The sequence below is a fragment of the Danio rerio genome, chromosome 25, assembly GCF_052040795.2.
Source record: "Danio rerio strain M-AB ecotype USA chromosome 25, GRCz13ab, whole genome shotgun sequence".
NCBI classification, from domain to species: Eukaryota; Metazoa; Chordata; class Actinopteri; order Cypriniformes; family Danionidae; genus Danio; species Danio rerio.
Window position 1 is genome coordinate 14,379,247 of NC_141045.1, and position 13,668 is coordinate 14,392,914.

At 34.9% G+C, this 13,668-nt stretch overlaps 3 protein-coding genes across 5 annotated transcripts; 2 read left to right on the top strand and 1 right to left on the bottom strand.

The window, feature by feature from the left end:
* Window positions 1-1,245: 1,245 nt before the first annotated feature.
* si:ch211-194m7.4 lies at window positions 1,246-5,882 on the bottom strand. The gene is made up of 5 exons (XM_087311960.1): window positions 4,915-5,882; window positions 4,647-4,805; window positions 4,302-4,514; window positions 4,059-4,191; window positions 1,246-2,270 (listed from the first exon to the last, which is right to left on the bottom strand). Exons 1-5 carry the CDS (start codon window positions 4,945-4,947, stop codon window positions 1,459-1,461), a joined length of 1,350 nt encoding a protein of 449 aa, XP_087168086.1. The 5' UTR covers window positions 4,948-5,882; the 3' UTR covers window positions 1,246-1,458.
* Window positions 4,883-10,838, top strand: LOC101883900 (olfactomedin-4-like). 3 transcript variants are annotated; one of them, XM_087310281.1, is made up of 6 exons: window positions 4,883-4,975; window positions 8,568-8,725; window positions 8,853-8,975; window positions 9,133-9,351; window positions 9,660-9,813; window positions 9,894-10,838. In XM_087310281.1, the coding sequence occupies exons 1-6, from the start codon at window positions 4,900-4,902 to the stop codon at window positions 10,730-10,732; spliced, it is 1,569 nt and encodes a 522-aa protein (XP_087166407.1). In that variant the 5' UTR covers window positions 4,883-4,899; the 3' UTR covers window positions 10,733-10,838. The 3 variants fall into 3 exon arrangements, with proteins under 3 accessions (XP_087166407.1, XP_087166408.1, NP_001430394.1); XM_087310282.1 differs by lacking the exon at window positions 8,568-8,725; NM_001443465.1 differs by lacking the exon at window positions 4,883-4,975 and having other exon boundaries at window positions 8,630-8,725; window positions 9,894-10,831.
* Window positions 10,775-12,807, top strand: LOC147830827 (olfactomedin-4-like). The gene is made up of 4 exons (XM_087312754.1): window positions 10,775-10,788; window positions 11,143-11,320; window positions 11,629-11,782; window positions 11,863-12,807. Exons 1-4 carry the CDS (start codon window positions 10,775-10,777, stop codon window positions 12,699-12,701), a joined length of 1,185 nt encoding a protein of 394 aa, XP_087168880.1. The 3' UTR covers window positions 12,702-12,807.
* Window positions 12,808-13,668: the final 861 nt, after the last annotated feature.

The following is a 13,668-nucleotide window of genomic DNA, read 5'->3' on the forward strand; positions in this document are numbered from 1 at the left end:
TCATCGAGATCCTCCACTTGTCTTAACAGTCTTCCTAGTCATTTTGAGTAACCTGTAAAATAAAACAGCACTTCAATATTCAAGTCATCATTGTAAAATATTCTAAGTTGAATTTTTACTCACCTTCTCTGTTTGTGCTTCTTGATGATCTTCCAATAAACCTAGCACACTTTTTGTAGCATCCATGGTCTCATTGTAGTTTTCTGTTCCATATCTTGACACTATAATATGACGGTGATGACTAATCGGTATGACCACAAAAGCAGGGTTGCTTTAAATTTGTATAAACAATTGATGTCACAAAAATTGCACAAATAGTTGTGGGATTATGAGGCAAATTATTTACAGATTTATTATAACAAAGATTTTCTGTTTGATGTGTGAATTACTCCTTTGCACTACTAAGTGTCTACAGATATATTATTTATGAATTATAGCAACAGTTACACTGTAAAGTGTCTAAAAATTCAAAGAGCAAAAGAGATGTATTTTGCAATGTTACAGTGATCTTCATGTTAACACCTTAGTGTTTCAGCATTTCTCCTATAGGTACATTAAGCCATTAGTGACAGGAACCGATATTGTAACTTCAATATATAATGAATGACCTATATTTTATAAAAATGCTACATAACATAAGGTGATTGAATTTGAAAAATAAAACGTCAAGATGTAGTCAACTGAGCTTAAGCATCAGTTACAGAGAGAAAATGATTGAAAGTTAATAGCAAACACTTTTGCATCCTATTATATAAAACAACATTGCTGTTTACTGGAAGTGTGTTTCCATTTCATAATGTATCCAGTAGGTTTTCTTTGTAATGTATCGTGGGCTGATACTGCCCTCTGTTGGGTAGTGCTGTAATTTAACCTCAAGGTTAACTTTAAAAGATGTAAAGACTGTAAAAATGGTTGCTTACATTTGAACAACATTATTAGTAACGAGGCATCCGCTGCATAAAACATACACCAAAGTAATTGGCAGTTCAATATTCTGTGGCAATCCGTTATAAATCAAGGGCTAAGCTGAGGGTTGATTATTATTACCCAATATTCAATACCATTGATGTTGTGCTTAATTTTATTTCTTGTAATATTCTAATGTAGCTAATTAATACATTTATTTGCAACAATGCCATGACTGGTGATATTGGATTTTGTCTTTTTGCCAGTATCTGGTACAGTGGCTAGAAAAAAAAAAAAAAGCTAAAAAAATAAATTTAATAAAAGACATTCACATAAGTGTTGCATTTGCACATTTATTTTAATGAAACATTACAAAAATAGACAAAAGTTAGTCTGACTCAACACTTCAGAGTCGCATAACAACAAAATATAAGGGTTTTGATTAACTACTATTTATTTTGAGATATTTTACATGTGCTGCAGTTTAGGCTAAAAAACTATAAACTTCACAGCCCTACATACTTATTTTTTTTAGCTGCGTATTAAAGTCCCTCAGTTGAAGGTGTTATATGCTAGCAGATAGCCATCATTATACATGTAAAGCCTCCTGTCAACAGGATTGTAGTTCAGATTGGCTATTCCAGCAGCAACCTTCTCGAAAGGCAAAGAAAGAGAGTTTATCTCTTGACCAGTGGTTGTATCGAAAGCATAAAACACTTCCTCTTGATAAGTATTAACATAACGTGTTGCATAAAGGACTCCACACACCATAAACGTGCTGCTCACTGACCTCTTAAAGAGATGCGTCTTAAATGTGTGTGTGATATTGAGCTCCACCGGGTCTAAGCGACTCAAAATGATGTTCCCATGATTCTCCTCAGTGGCATAAATCACCCACACTGCATCTCTGTCAGCCTCCAGGTCGATGTCTGTCCAATCACGACAGCTGTAGTAGCAGAACGGGAATTTGTTGTCAATTCCGGCACCATCCAATTTCATACGCTTGGTTGATTGACTTGTAATATCGAAGCTACAGATTTCAGCTTTGTCGTAGCATTGATAATATACGGTATTGTTGTAGAGTATAGTGCCAGAACCTCGAACTGCATTTTTACTGCTGTAAGATGGTGCAATCTGTTCATCCTTGTAGTTCCTGTTAGCCATGAAGTCTTCATATGAGTTGTACATTCTGATAGTGTGGCCATCCTTGTGTCCACTCACTAGACAGTGTTCCCAATAACGCTCCTTATCCGTTAGTAGAGCATCGCGGCCCCAGGCACCAGAAATATACGACTTGCTGATGGAATTGAGCTTGGTGACAACTGGAGAACTTATTCTGGTCATGATGCGCTGATGACAAGAACCTGCAAAAATGTACTTTCAATAATTGTGGAGTTTTATAATTCTGAAAATAGCATTTGAGTAGCAAGTAGGTTCTCTAGGGGTGCTTCCACACAAGTGAATCAATTCATTTGTTCCAAAACAGGGATTAACATTGCTACAATGTTGCTCTTTTTCTTGGTGCGGTTCGCTTTCTCACGGCAGTTTTAAATGGACCAAAAGAGCTAAACAAGTCACATGGTAGTAAACTGTTCTCACATTGGTCAGAGTTTCAGGGTTTATTTTGCAGAGTCCCGCTTAGCTGTCATGCGTCCTTATTTTAATTTATGATGATGAGCAATAAAGACATCATAAGCGAAAAGCCGTGCTTTCATTTTGAATGGTGACACCCACAGACATGTCACCAAATATAAATCAGTCGTATACATACCCGTTGGCTTATGCGTTATAGGTTTTTACATGAAACGCATATTTACAGGTAGGAATGACCTCCCGCCCTACTCATAACTCTCTCTTCATATAGCCATAAATGCCTATTACATATCCATGATACATTGTGATATAGCCGGCTCGGATGGTATCGCTTTCTCAGTACAATCGATTCGCACCAGAGTTTGTTTCAATCAAGCCAAGACAACCTTATACAAGCGATCTTGGACCGATTGATTTGGCGTGAATCCGAGCACGATTGCTGGATTCACATGTGCCAAATGAACCGCGCTAACTGGACAAACGAGACAGCTTTCGAAACAAAAGTCTAGGTGTGAAAGCACCCCAAAAGTATATGTAGCTTCAGACAGTCACAAGAGGCATGTTTCAACAGACTTCAACAGACATTTAACTGACTATAAGAAACATTGCAAGTACATATCAACTTACACTAACCCTAATCCTAACCCCAATCCTAACAGTCTACTTATAATCTAATGGGAATTGGTTGGCATCTAGATGCAATGTAACTTAAATTCAACAAACAGACCATTAAAATAAAGTGTGAGCAAAATTAACTTACAGTAGCTCACTTAAAATAGGCAGTATATGATGCTTATTATTATGGCTTAAGAAAGCCAACCTACTGTTATGCTACTTAAACGTATTAATATTACTTTTTCTCAGCCAAAAATGTACTTCTCCTCCCAGGTTTTTAATGTTATGACCGCCAAACTTCAGCCAGACCTTTAGACTAGTCTGACTCGAGTCGCTATATTGTTTCCAGATGATTTTGGCATTTGGCTTTCCAGAAACTGACACAGAAAACTTTGATGCATCATAACTTTGAAAGAGAAAATCTTAGAAACATGTGACATTTTAAAATGGGGTATAAGTTGTGCTCCTGGGGTGCAAGAGTGCCCCACAATTGCCCATTGACTTTCAATGGTGAAGAAACTTCTGAGCAATTCCATGCAAATGTCAAACTTGCAATAAAAAATTTAAGTTTTCACTAAAATACTTCTATGTTTTTTGTATATGCTTGTATTTTACAGTACTGACAAAAATTTCTCTGTCAATGTTTTTCAAAAATTATATTTAATTTACCAAAGTCACACAAGTGACATTTTACATATGTCACATCCATAACGGAGAGATGTCACATCCACAACAAAGCTTTTTCTTTCTCATAAATGCCAAAATGTCAAACAAAATAAAATCAATAGTTTTTGTTCAATAGTGTGCCAAGTCTTATTCTTTATCATTGTTTCTTTTGGGGTCGTGCAGTTTAATTCACAGTATTTTTACAAAGTTTGTCTAATCCTGTATACACATGAAGTGGCCAGGCGTATACAGCCCCAAGTAGCCAATAATGTACTTACTTCTGAAATCAGTTGGCATAGTCTTGGAAGTCTGTGCACGATTGTTGAGGTCACGCAACCTATTCTTCATACTCTCCAGGTTGAAGAAATCATCTTTGTACATTTTCTGGGCATCTTTCTTTGTTTTATTTAACTGAGGACAACATACAGTTGGTGTCATGATTAAACTGTTCACTTTCATAATTTCTGACAGCACCTTTAATTTTGGGGTTGCTTTAAAAGACTGAATAAAAAAAAGGTTACCTCTCTGAGCAGAGTACGCGTCTCTTTTTTGGGGTTCTGCATGTGTGTTTCACTGACAGATCGATGGATTTCTTCAAGCTCCTGGTTCAGCTGGCGAAGGTAAAGAGCGCTGTACAGTCCACTTTTATAAAGGTAATCAAATGGTTTCAGGCGTGATGTGATGTTCTGAAGAGTGGCTTCCATCATCGGCAGTTCTGCATTTGTGTTTATCACCTGGAAGTCATGACAGAACATTAACATATTTTACCTTCTTAAAAATCGTCCGAACTTTATTACACACATCTGAACATTATTGTCCGTTAACAGAAGTTGCAAGTGCCATAAGAAGCATAACAGATTTCTCACCTTCTCCTCAAACTCATCTAAGATCTCCTCACAGACCTGCACTTGTCTTGTGACCTCCATGAACTGAACAGCAGGGAAAGTCCAGATTGAGCTGTTTATTTTACACAAACACGAATCAGTCTTCTGTAGACCTGGAACTCTTTGAGCCTCGACAGTCACCTTATGTAGAAAACAATATGATTATTGTATAATACATGCAATACTTAAGTTCTTTCATATTCTCTTATCAGTGTTTTTCAGAGAGGATGTCAGAATGGAAGAAACTTACAATGACTGTGAGGAGCAGCAGGTTGAAGAACATGATGACCGAATGTGCAGAAGGACAAGAGGTCTGTTTTAAATCACCACACAAACCAGGAGATTTCGCAATTTTAGATATTTAAATGTACAATTTTAGTGGTCTAGCCAAGAGGATGTGAAAACTGCACATATAAATAATTTCAGAAATTCGGGAAGGAATTTACGTGAGATCTGAAGGAAATTTCAACCAAAAGTTCTGCCTAAAAGTTTTACATCCCCAGTCTATTGTAAACGTTATGCAGGCGTCTGCACTTCTATCACAGTGACTAACATGATTTTTTTAGATATTCAAATTTGTAGTTTTATGGGTCTTTGGAAGAGGATGTGAAAATTGCACATATGTCTAAAATCACTAATTCGGGAAGAAAATTTGTTGAGAAATGCAAGGAAATTAAACCACAGGTTGTTCCAAAATGTTTTACCATCTTAAAATTTTTGCAGACAACTGCACTTTTACAAACTGCATCAATAACTGTAGCCCTAAATATAATATTGTAATTAATAACAAGCTTAATAAGAGTCAAAAAGTTATTCTTTTGGCAGGATAATACATGTAACTAAAAAATGCTTTTTAATTGGTGCCAGAAACCACAGGACACCTTTATCAGTGGATGTTGTACTGTATAGTCCATAGATTTACATACTGTATACACACACGCATCAACAGTGTTGGGAAAGATATACTGTAAAAAAAAACAAAAAAACAAAAAAGTAAAAAAAGGTCAAATGACTGGCAGCTATGGCTGCCAAACAAAAACTATAAAATTACGGTAAAATGTCTTTGTTGAAATAAAGTGCAAAAAAAATAAATCTACAGATATTTGCATTAAAATTTTTACAGAAAAATACTGTTATTTTACAGACTTTTCCCAGATTGTTACGATCAAATCCGTTCAATAAAGTTACACACTAAGTGCGCTCACATGCACCTGTTCCGGATTCTGCTGATTGCACACACACAGTTTATACAATTTATTACTTTAATTTTACGTAATTTTAAATGTACTTCATAAAAAACAGGAAAAAACAGTGTGTTAATAATACGGCAATTTTATTGTATAAAACAGACAAATTGCTGTAATTTGTCATTACTTATATAATACATAAAATAACAATCAAGCTGTTAATTTACAGATATTGTTTGTAATTTTTACGGATTTTTGAATATAATTTAAAATAACTGAAAAATACTGTATAAATAATACTGTAATTTCCCTGTATAAAAAACAAAAATGTCAGTAATTTGTCTTTAATGATAAAGTACCTAAAATGAAAGTCAAACTGTGAATTTAGAGAGATTGTTTTTCATTTTACTAAGTTCTACTTATCATTTTAAATGACAATAAATTACTGTCAAAATTTTAGGGATATTTTCTGTAAAATTAAGGTTTTTTTTTACAGTGTACTTTTGAAAGTAATGCATTACAATATGCATTACTTCCCCAAAAAAGTAACCAATTGTGTTACTTATTTACTTGTTTATGGAAAGTAATGTGTTATATTACTTTTGAGTTACTTTTGCGTTACTTTTCCTTGCCTGCCTGACGTTTGATCTCCTTCAGAACTTGCAGGTTTTTTTTTTTTTTTTTTTACAGAGAAGCTCTGCATTTAACAACCACCTATATAAGCTACACCTTCATTTTCATTTAGAAAATGTAGGATAATATCTGAGCTTTCTACCGCCAAAGCTATACATGCTGTATATACAGATTAAGGAAAGCATGTCAAATAATGTGTTAGCTACCCTTAAATGTTTTGTGTTATTAGTTAATAGTAAATTCACTGTCCATTGAGATAAAGCCTAAGAGTACTAAGTTGAAATTATTTATATTAAGGCAAAAACAGATTTTAAACCTTTAAAATGTTTGATAACAAAATGTTATAAAGCAGTAAGATGATAAAAAACATCCCCAAATCAAAATACATCTTTAAGCTTTATACAGTGAATACATTTCTTTGTGTGGCCTTAAGAAAAGTGTAAATCATTTCCCAAAAGAGAAACAATCTTATTATATTATTTAGTCGCTTTTACAGTAGACAGTGGCTGCACCTCCTCATGGCTGCACCTCCTCAACAATAAATGCAATAACAATATTTTTGTTCAGTCAAAGTAATTGTTTTACCTGAAAAATGTGAAATGATTAATCATTTGTTGTTTAGCTGAATGTGGGGTGCAGGTGTAGTTCTTTCCATCCAGTTTAGTTTTTTTATGTTGTGTTTCTTACAGTTGTCAAAAGTTTTAATTACAGATAATCTACACTTAACAACAATCCACTTCTTTTCTTCGATGAGTTCAAACTAACAAAAATTGCAAAAAGGCAAGTCTCCGGCCTTGTTATTAAATTGAGCGAAGTTGTCATGAAACATTTTGCTTCTTTAATACTAACATACCGGATACCCTCTCTGACTCGAAATAAACCAATATCCTGAGTTATTTAGTTACTAGAACAGTACACTGGCTCATCTACTGTCAAAATCAAGACCTGATGTCGATGCATTTGACTGACAACAGGATTGTATCTACAGCGGAATGCAATCCATGTTAGCTTAGAAATAAGATATTGTTTAATTAAGGTAACAGATAGATAGATAGATAGATAGATAGATAGATAGATAGATAGATAGATAGATAGATAGATAGATAGATAGATAGATAGATAGATAGATAGATAGATAGATAGATAGATAGATAGATAGAAAGAAAGAAAGAAAGAAAGAAAGAAAGAAAGAAAGAAAGAAAGAAAGAAAGAAAGAGGTAAAGAAGAACCCAAAGATCACTGTTAGGTGAGCTCTAGAGATGCATTCTGGAGATGGAAGAACATTGTAGAATGTCAACCATCACTGCAGCCCTCCACCAGTCTGGGCTTTATGGCAGGACGACTGGTTGCAATCAAGGGAAAGATGAGTGCTCAGGACCTCAGACTGGGCTGAAGGTTTACCTTCCAACAAGACAATGACCCTAAGCACACAGCTAAAATAACAGAGGGGCTTCATAACAACTTCATGACTGTTCTTGAATGGCCCAGCCAGAGCCCTGACTTAAGCCCAATTGAGCATTTCTGGACCTAAAAAAGGCTGTCCACCAACGTTTAAAACCCATCCTGACAAAATGAAAGTCTCTGCAAGGAGGAATGGCAGAGGATCCCCCAATCTAGGTTTGAAAAACTTGTTTCAAACTTCTTTACCAAAAAGGCTCATGGTTGTATTATCAAAAGGGTGCTTCTACTAAATACCGAGCAAAGGCTCTGAATGCTTAGAACCATATCATATTTCAATTTTGTACGTCAACAATTCTGTGTTTCCTGTCAATACAGGTTAACTATGTTTGCACTGTTTAAAATAATTTTAACTGTTAAAAGCTAATAGTAACTAGTTAAAGTTATTAGTAACTAATAAAGTTATGGTAACTAATAACCCTAATTTTTCCGAATTTGATTGTAATGCAATGAGGTGTATATTGTATTGTTCATTGTTTTTTCAAGTTAGAAAACACATTCAAATTAGCTAATGTAAATTAACCTTACTGTAAAGTATAATTTTAAACAAAAATTACATTAAAATTATCAGCCGAACCAGGAAGATTATCTTCCTCAATTTTTCAAGATTTTTTAATGTCAGCAGAAACAGTAATAGACCACTCCTGGAGTTTGGGCTTTAAATGTCTGCCTCTGTCATGCGACGCTGTTCATAATTCTCAAGACACCAGGATGCTGACCTCAAACATGAGTCACTCAAAAAGATTCTTTTTGACGGTCATATTTCTTCTGATTTTCATACAGGTAACATTTAATTGCTCTTTAATTAAGATTATGTACATGTATGTTTCAAATCAATGTTCATCAAAAAGAGGAGTAACTTTGCTTGTTTTACTGAAGTCCTGACTCCTGCTTTTTTTTATCTTTACAGTCAGCGAGAGGGAAGGACTGTGTGTGTGAGCTGGAAAACTCAGATCCTGACTTCCCTGAATATAAACTCGACAACGTTGAGCTCACTGCTTCACAATGCACTGAAAACATCACTTCAGAAAAGGTAAAAACAAAGTCATTGCTGTGATATTTAAGCATTTTAAACATAAAAATGAAAAATAAAAATGGTTTTTGCATAATTCTGAATAAATCAGATTTTTTTAACTATTTCTATTTTTTTTTTTTTTAGCATTTTTTATTAAAATTCACCTTATGTTTAGATAACGGAGATCGACAGGCTTGTGTTGGGTCTGCAACGCCGCATCTGGCAGCTTGTGGACAGCGTGTCCATACTGGAAAAAGAAGACAACGGAAATCTGTACGCAGCTGTATCTTTGCGCATTATTGAATTAGAGATAGCCGAGATTCAAGACCTTCTGGATGAACTCAACCAAACAACTAGCACATACCAGCAACTCAGTATACAGGCTGCCGAAGAGGTGAACTTATATGACACAACACTTTTTTCATCTGTATAATTATATAATTACTTTCTGTTTATTTCAGTCATGGATCTAACTGTCCTAAGTATTTTTAAATGACAGAGAGAATCAATAAATTACATTTTAATAAATTATACTTAACAAAATGAAATATTTATCTGAATAAAATGGGACAGATCAATAAAAAATCATTACTTGCAATTCAGAAAATATTTTAAATTTGATTCTTATTTCTTTGATTTTATTTTGTGAATTTTGTGCACTTATACTGTATCTAATTCTAATTGAACCCCTCATTTCAACAGCTTCGAAACATGCAAGAAACGATGGAAGAGCTGGAGATGTCGGACCACACACAGGCGATGGTGAAACAACGTGAGAATGAGTTAATTAAGAAGGAACTGGTTTGGTGCCAAAATGTGCTTAATAGTACAATGCCACCCCCTACACTTTCCCCAGGTATGTATACTGTACTTGTTAATCATTAATTGACTTCCCTATCTAAAGAGTAACTAACATTGCTGAATCTTTCTTTGTAGGTCACTGTGGTCTGGGTCATTTGGTTGGTGTATCGGGACCCAAAACGTACTCGCTCACAGTGTATGGAACGTCCTACACTTTTGGTGCTTGGGGTCGAGATGCAAATCCTGCTCCAGGAGATGAAAACAAATACTGGCTGGTGGTTCTGTCAAGTAGTAATGTATATGGAAATTTTATCAGGCAATACAATAGTTTGAGTACTATTATTTTAGGTATAGACCCAACAGATACATATATATCAAGCTCAAATCCTACAACAAACACAATTCAGGGTCCAAACATGGTCATGTATGGCAATGCTCTCTACTATAACTGCTACAACACATACTCTGTCTGTCAGTTCAACCTGACTACTCAATCTGTCAGTACTGTGGCTTTACCCAATGATGCAGGTTATAATAGCAAGTTTCCATTCGCACATCTCGGCACAACATACAGCTACACAGACATGGATTTTGTCACAGATGAATCAGGCGTCTATGTTATATACGCAACCACTAGCAACTTTGGAAATGTGGTGATCAGTAAAGTTGAGACTAGTAACCCGCCTGTTTTGGGCCAAACTTGGTCCACTTCTCTTCACAAAAGGACCGTCACAAACACTTTCATGGTGTGTGGTGTGCTTTATGCGACTCGATACCTGGATCAGGAAACAGAGGAAATCTTTTACTCCTATGACACTAAAACCAATAAAGAGCGCTATGATTTGAGAATTCACATCAAGAAGATGCAGACAAATATTCAGTCTATAAATTATAACCCCAGAGATCATTTGCTGTATGTTTTCAATGATGCCTACATTGTGACTTATGTAACCAAGTTTGGGGAACTTTACTGAACTGTATGTAAAACTATTAAACATGATATATTAAGTGCTAAAATGTTTGTTGCAAAGTGAATATCATAATGTATGACACATTTCGAAATAAATGATGGTAAAAATATCTGTGCTAATATTCATGATTTCTTTTGTATGCAGAGTTTATTGTCACTCTATTTCAAAAAACAAAGAAAAATCTTACCTGAGAAAATAGTTTAGAAATGGAATAGTTTTCTCAAGCCATCCTTAAAATTAGCTTTTAAAACCTTTTTCATTTAGGGCTGTTCTACATTTCCAAATTTAAAAACATAAGCTGGAATAATATGTGTTTAGACAATAAAAGTAACAGAACTAACAATTACAAAAGCATGAAAAGTCCTAATCTTATTTTAAACCTGCACACAAGTGTTACAAAAGATTTCATTAAGCATCTGGCAGCTTGTGGACAGCGTGTCCATACTGGAAAAAGAAGACAACGGAAATCTGTACGCAGCTGTATCTTTGCGCATTATTGAATTAGAGATAGCCGAGATTCAAGACCTTCTGGATGAACTCAACCAAACAACTAGCACATACCAGCAACTCAGTATACAGGCTGCCGAAGAGGTGAACTTATATGACACAACACTTTTTTCATCTGTATAATTATATAATTACTTTCTGTTTATTTCAGTCATGGATCTAACTGTCCTAAGTATTTTTAAATGACAGAGAGAATCAATAAATTACATTTTAATAAATTATACTTAACAAAATGAAATATTTATCTGAATAAAATGGGACAGATCAATAAAAAATCATTACTTGCAATTCAGAAAATATTTTAAATTTGATTCTTATTTCTTTGATTTTATTTTGTGAATTTTGTGCACTTATACTGTATCTAATTCTAATTGAACCCCTCATTTCAACAGCTTCGAAACATGCAAGAAACGATGGAAGAGCTGGAGATGTCGGACCACACACAGGCGATGGTGAAACAACGTGAGAATGAGTTAATTAAGAAGGAACTGGTTTGGTGCCAAAATGTGCTTAATAGTACAATGCCACCCCCTACACTTTCCCCAGGTATGTATACTGTACTTGTTAATCATTAATTGACTTCCCTATCTAAAGAGTAACTAACATTGCTGAATCTTTCTTTGTAGGTCACTGTGGTCTGGGTCATTTGGTTGGTGTATCGGGACCCAAAACGTACTCGCTCACAGTGTATGGAACGTCCTACACTTTTGGTGCTTGGGGTCGAGATGCAAATCCTGCTCCAGGAGATGAAAACAAATACTGGCTGGTGGTTCTGTCAAGTAGTAATGTATATGGAAATTTTATCAGGCAATACAATAGTTTGAGTACTATTATTTTAGGTATAGACCCAACAGATACATATATATCAAGCTCAAATCCTACAACAAACACAATTCAGGGTCCAAACATGGTCATGTATGGCAATGCTCTCTACTATAACTGCTACAACACATACTCTGTCTGTCAGTTCAACCTGACTACTCAATCTGTCAGTACTGTGGCTTTACCCAATGATGCAGGTTATAATAGCAAGTTTCCATTCGCACATCTCGGCACAACATACAGCTACACAGACATGGATTTTGTCACAGATGAATCAGGCGTCTATGTTATATACGCAACCACTAGCAACTTTGGAAATGTGGTGATCAGTAAAGTTGAGACTAGTAACCCGCCTGTTTTGGGCCAAACTTGGTCCACTTCTCTTCACAAAAGGACCGTCACAAACACTTTCATGGTGTGTGGTGTGCTTTATGCGACTCGATACCTGGATCAGGAAACAGAGGAAATCTTTTACTCCTATGACACTAAAACCAATAAAGAGCGCTATGATTTGAGAATTCACATCAAGAAGATGCAGACAAATATTCAGTCTATAAATTATAACCCCAGAGATCATTTGCTGTATGTTTTCAATGATGCCTACATTGTGACTTATGTAACCAAGTTTGGGGAACTTTACTGAACTGTATGTAAAACTATTAAACATGATATATTAAGTGCTAAAATGTTTGTTGCAAAGTGAATATCATAATGTATGACACATTTCGAAATAAATGATGGTAAAAATATCTGTGCTAATATTCATGATTTCTTTTGTATGCAGAGTTTATTGTCACTGTATTTCAAAAAACAAAGAAAAATCTTACCTGAGAAAATAGTTTAGAAATGGAATAGTTTTCTCAAGCCATCCTTAAAATTAGCTTTTAAAACCTTTTTCATTTAGGGCTGTTCTACATTTCCAAATTTAAAAACATAAGCTGGAATAATATGTGTTTAGACAATAAAAGTAACAGAACTAACAATTACAAAAGCATGAAAAGTCCTAATCTTATTTTAAACCTGCACACAAGTGTTACAAAAGATTTCATTAAGCAACTTTGTGGTGGGGTTGTGTGACAAAACATCACCAATACATCATTACATAAAGCTTATCAGATTGTAAAAAAATACTGATTAACACTGCTCATGCACCAACCAAATGTGTCCAAGAAGATAAAACATTTCAGTTGTATTTTTTCCACATTCATTTCACATTGCTCACAGCTGAATATAACTTTTAAAGTATACAAATAAAGCACAAAAGAGATGTCTTCATCATTTCACAATATTTTTCAATGCCCATTTGCAGTATATTTTATTGTCTACTATAAAAGGACTAATTTAGTTGTTTTGTACTAAATTTATCATGTATCAACTTTGTCTAAGTGATAAATAGCAAAGTGATCTTGAGATATAAATCTTCAATTAAAGCTGCAAGCAGCGATGATAGGGACCTCGCACCCGGGCTCACCGCCACCCGGTGGCCTCAGGATGACAGAGAACAGCGAACAGTAATAATTTAAGCCGATATGTTTAAAAAAATCTAAGAAAATCACCGATTTATGCCAAACCTCCTCCTCTCAGCAGGTGGTGCTATGACTGTGACTCAA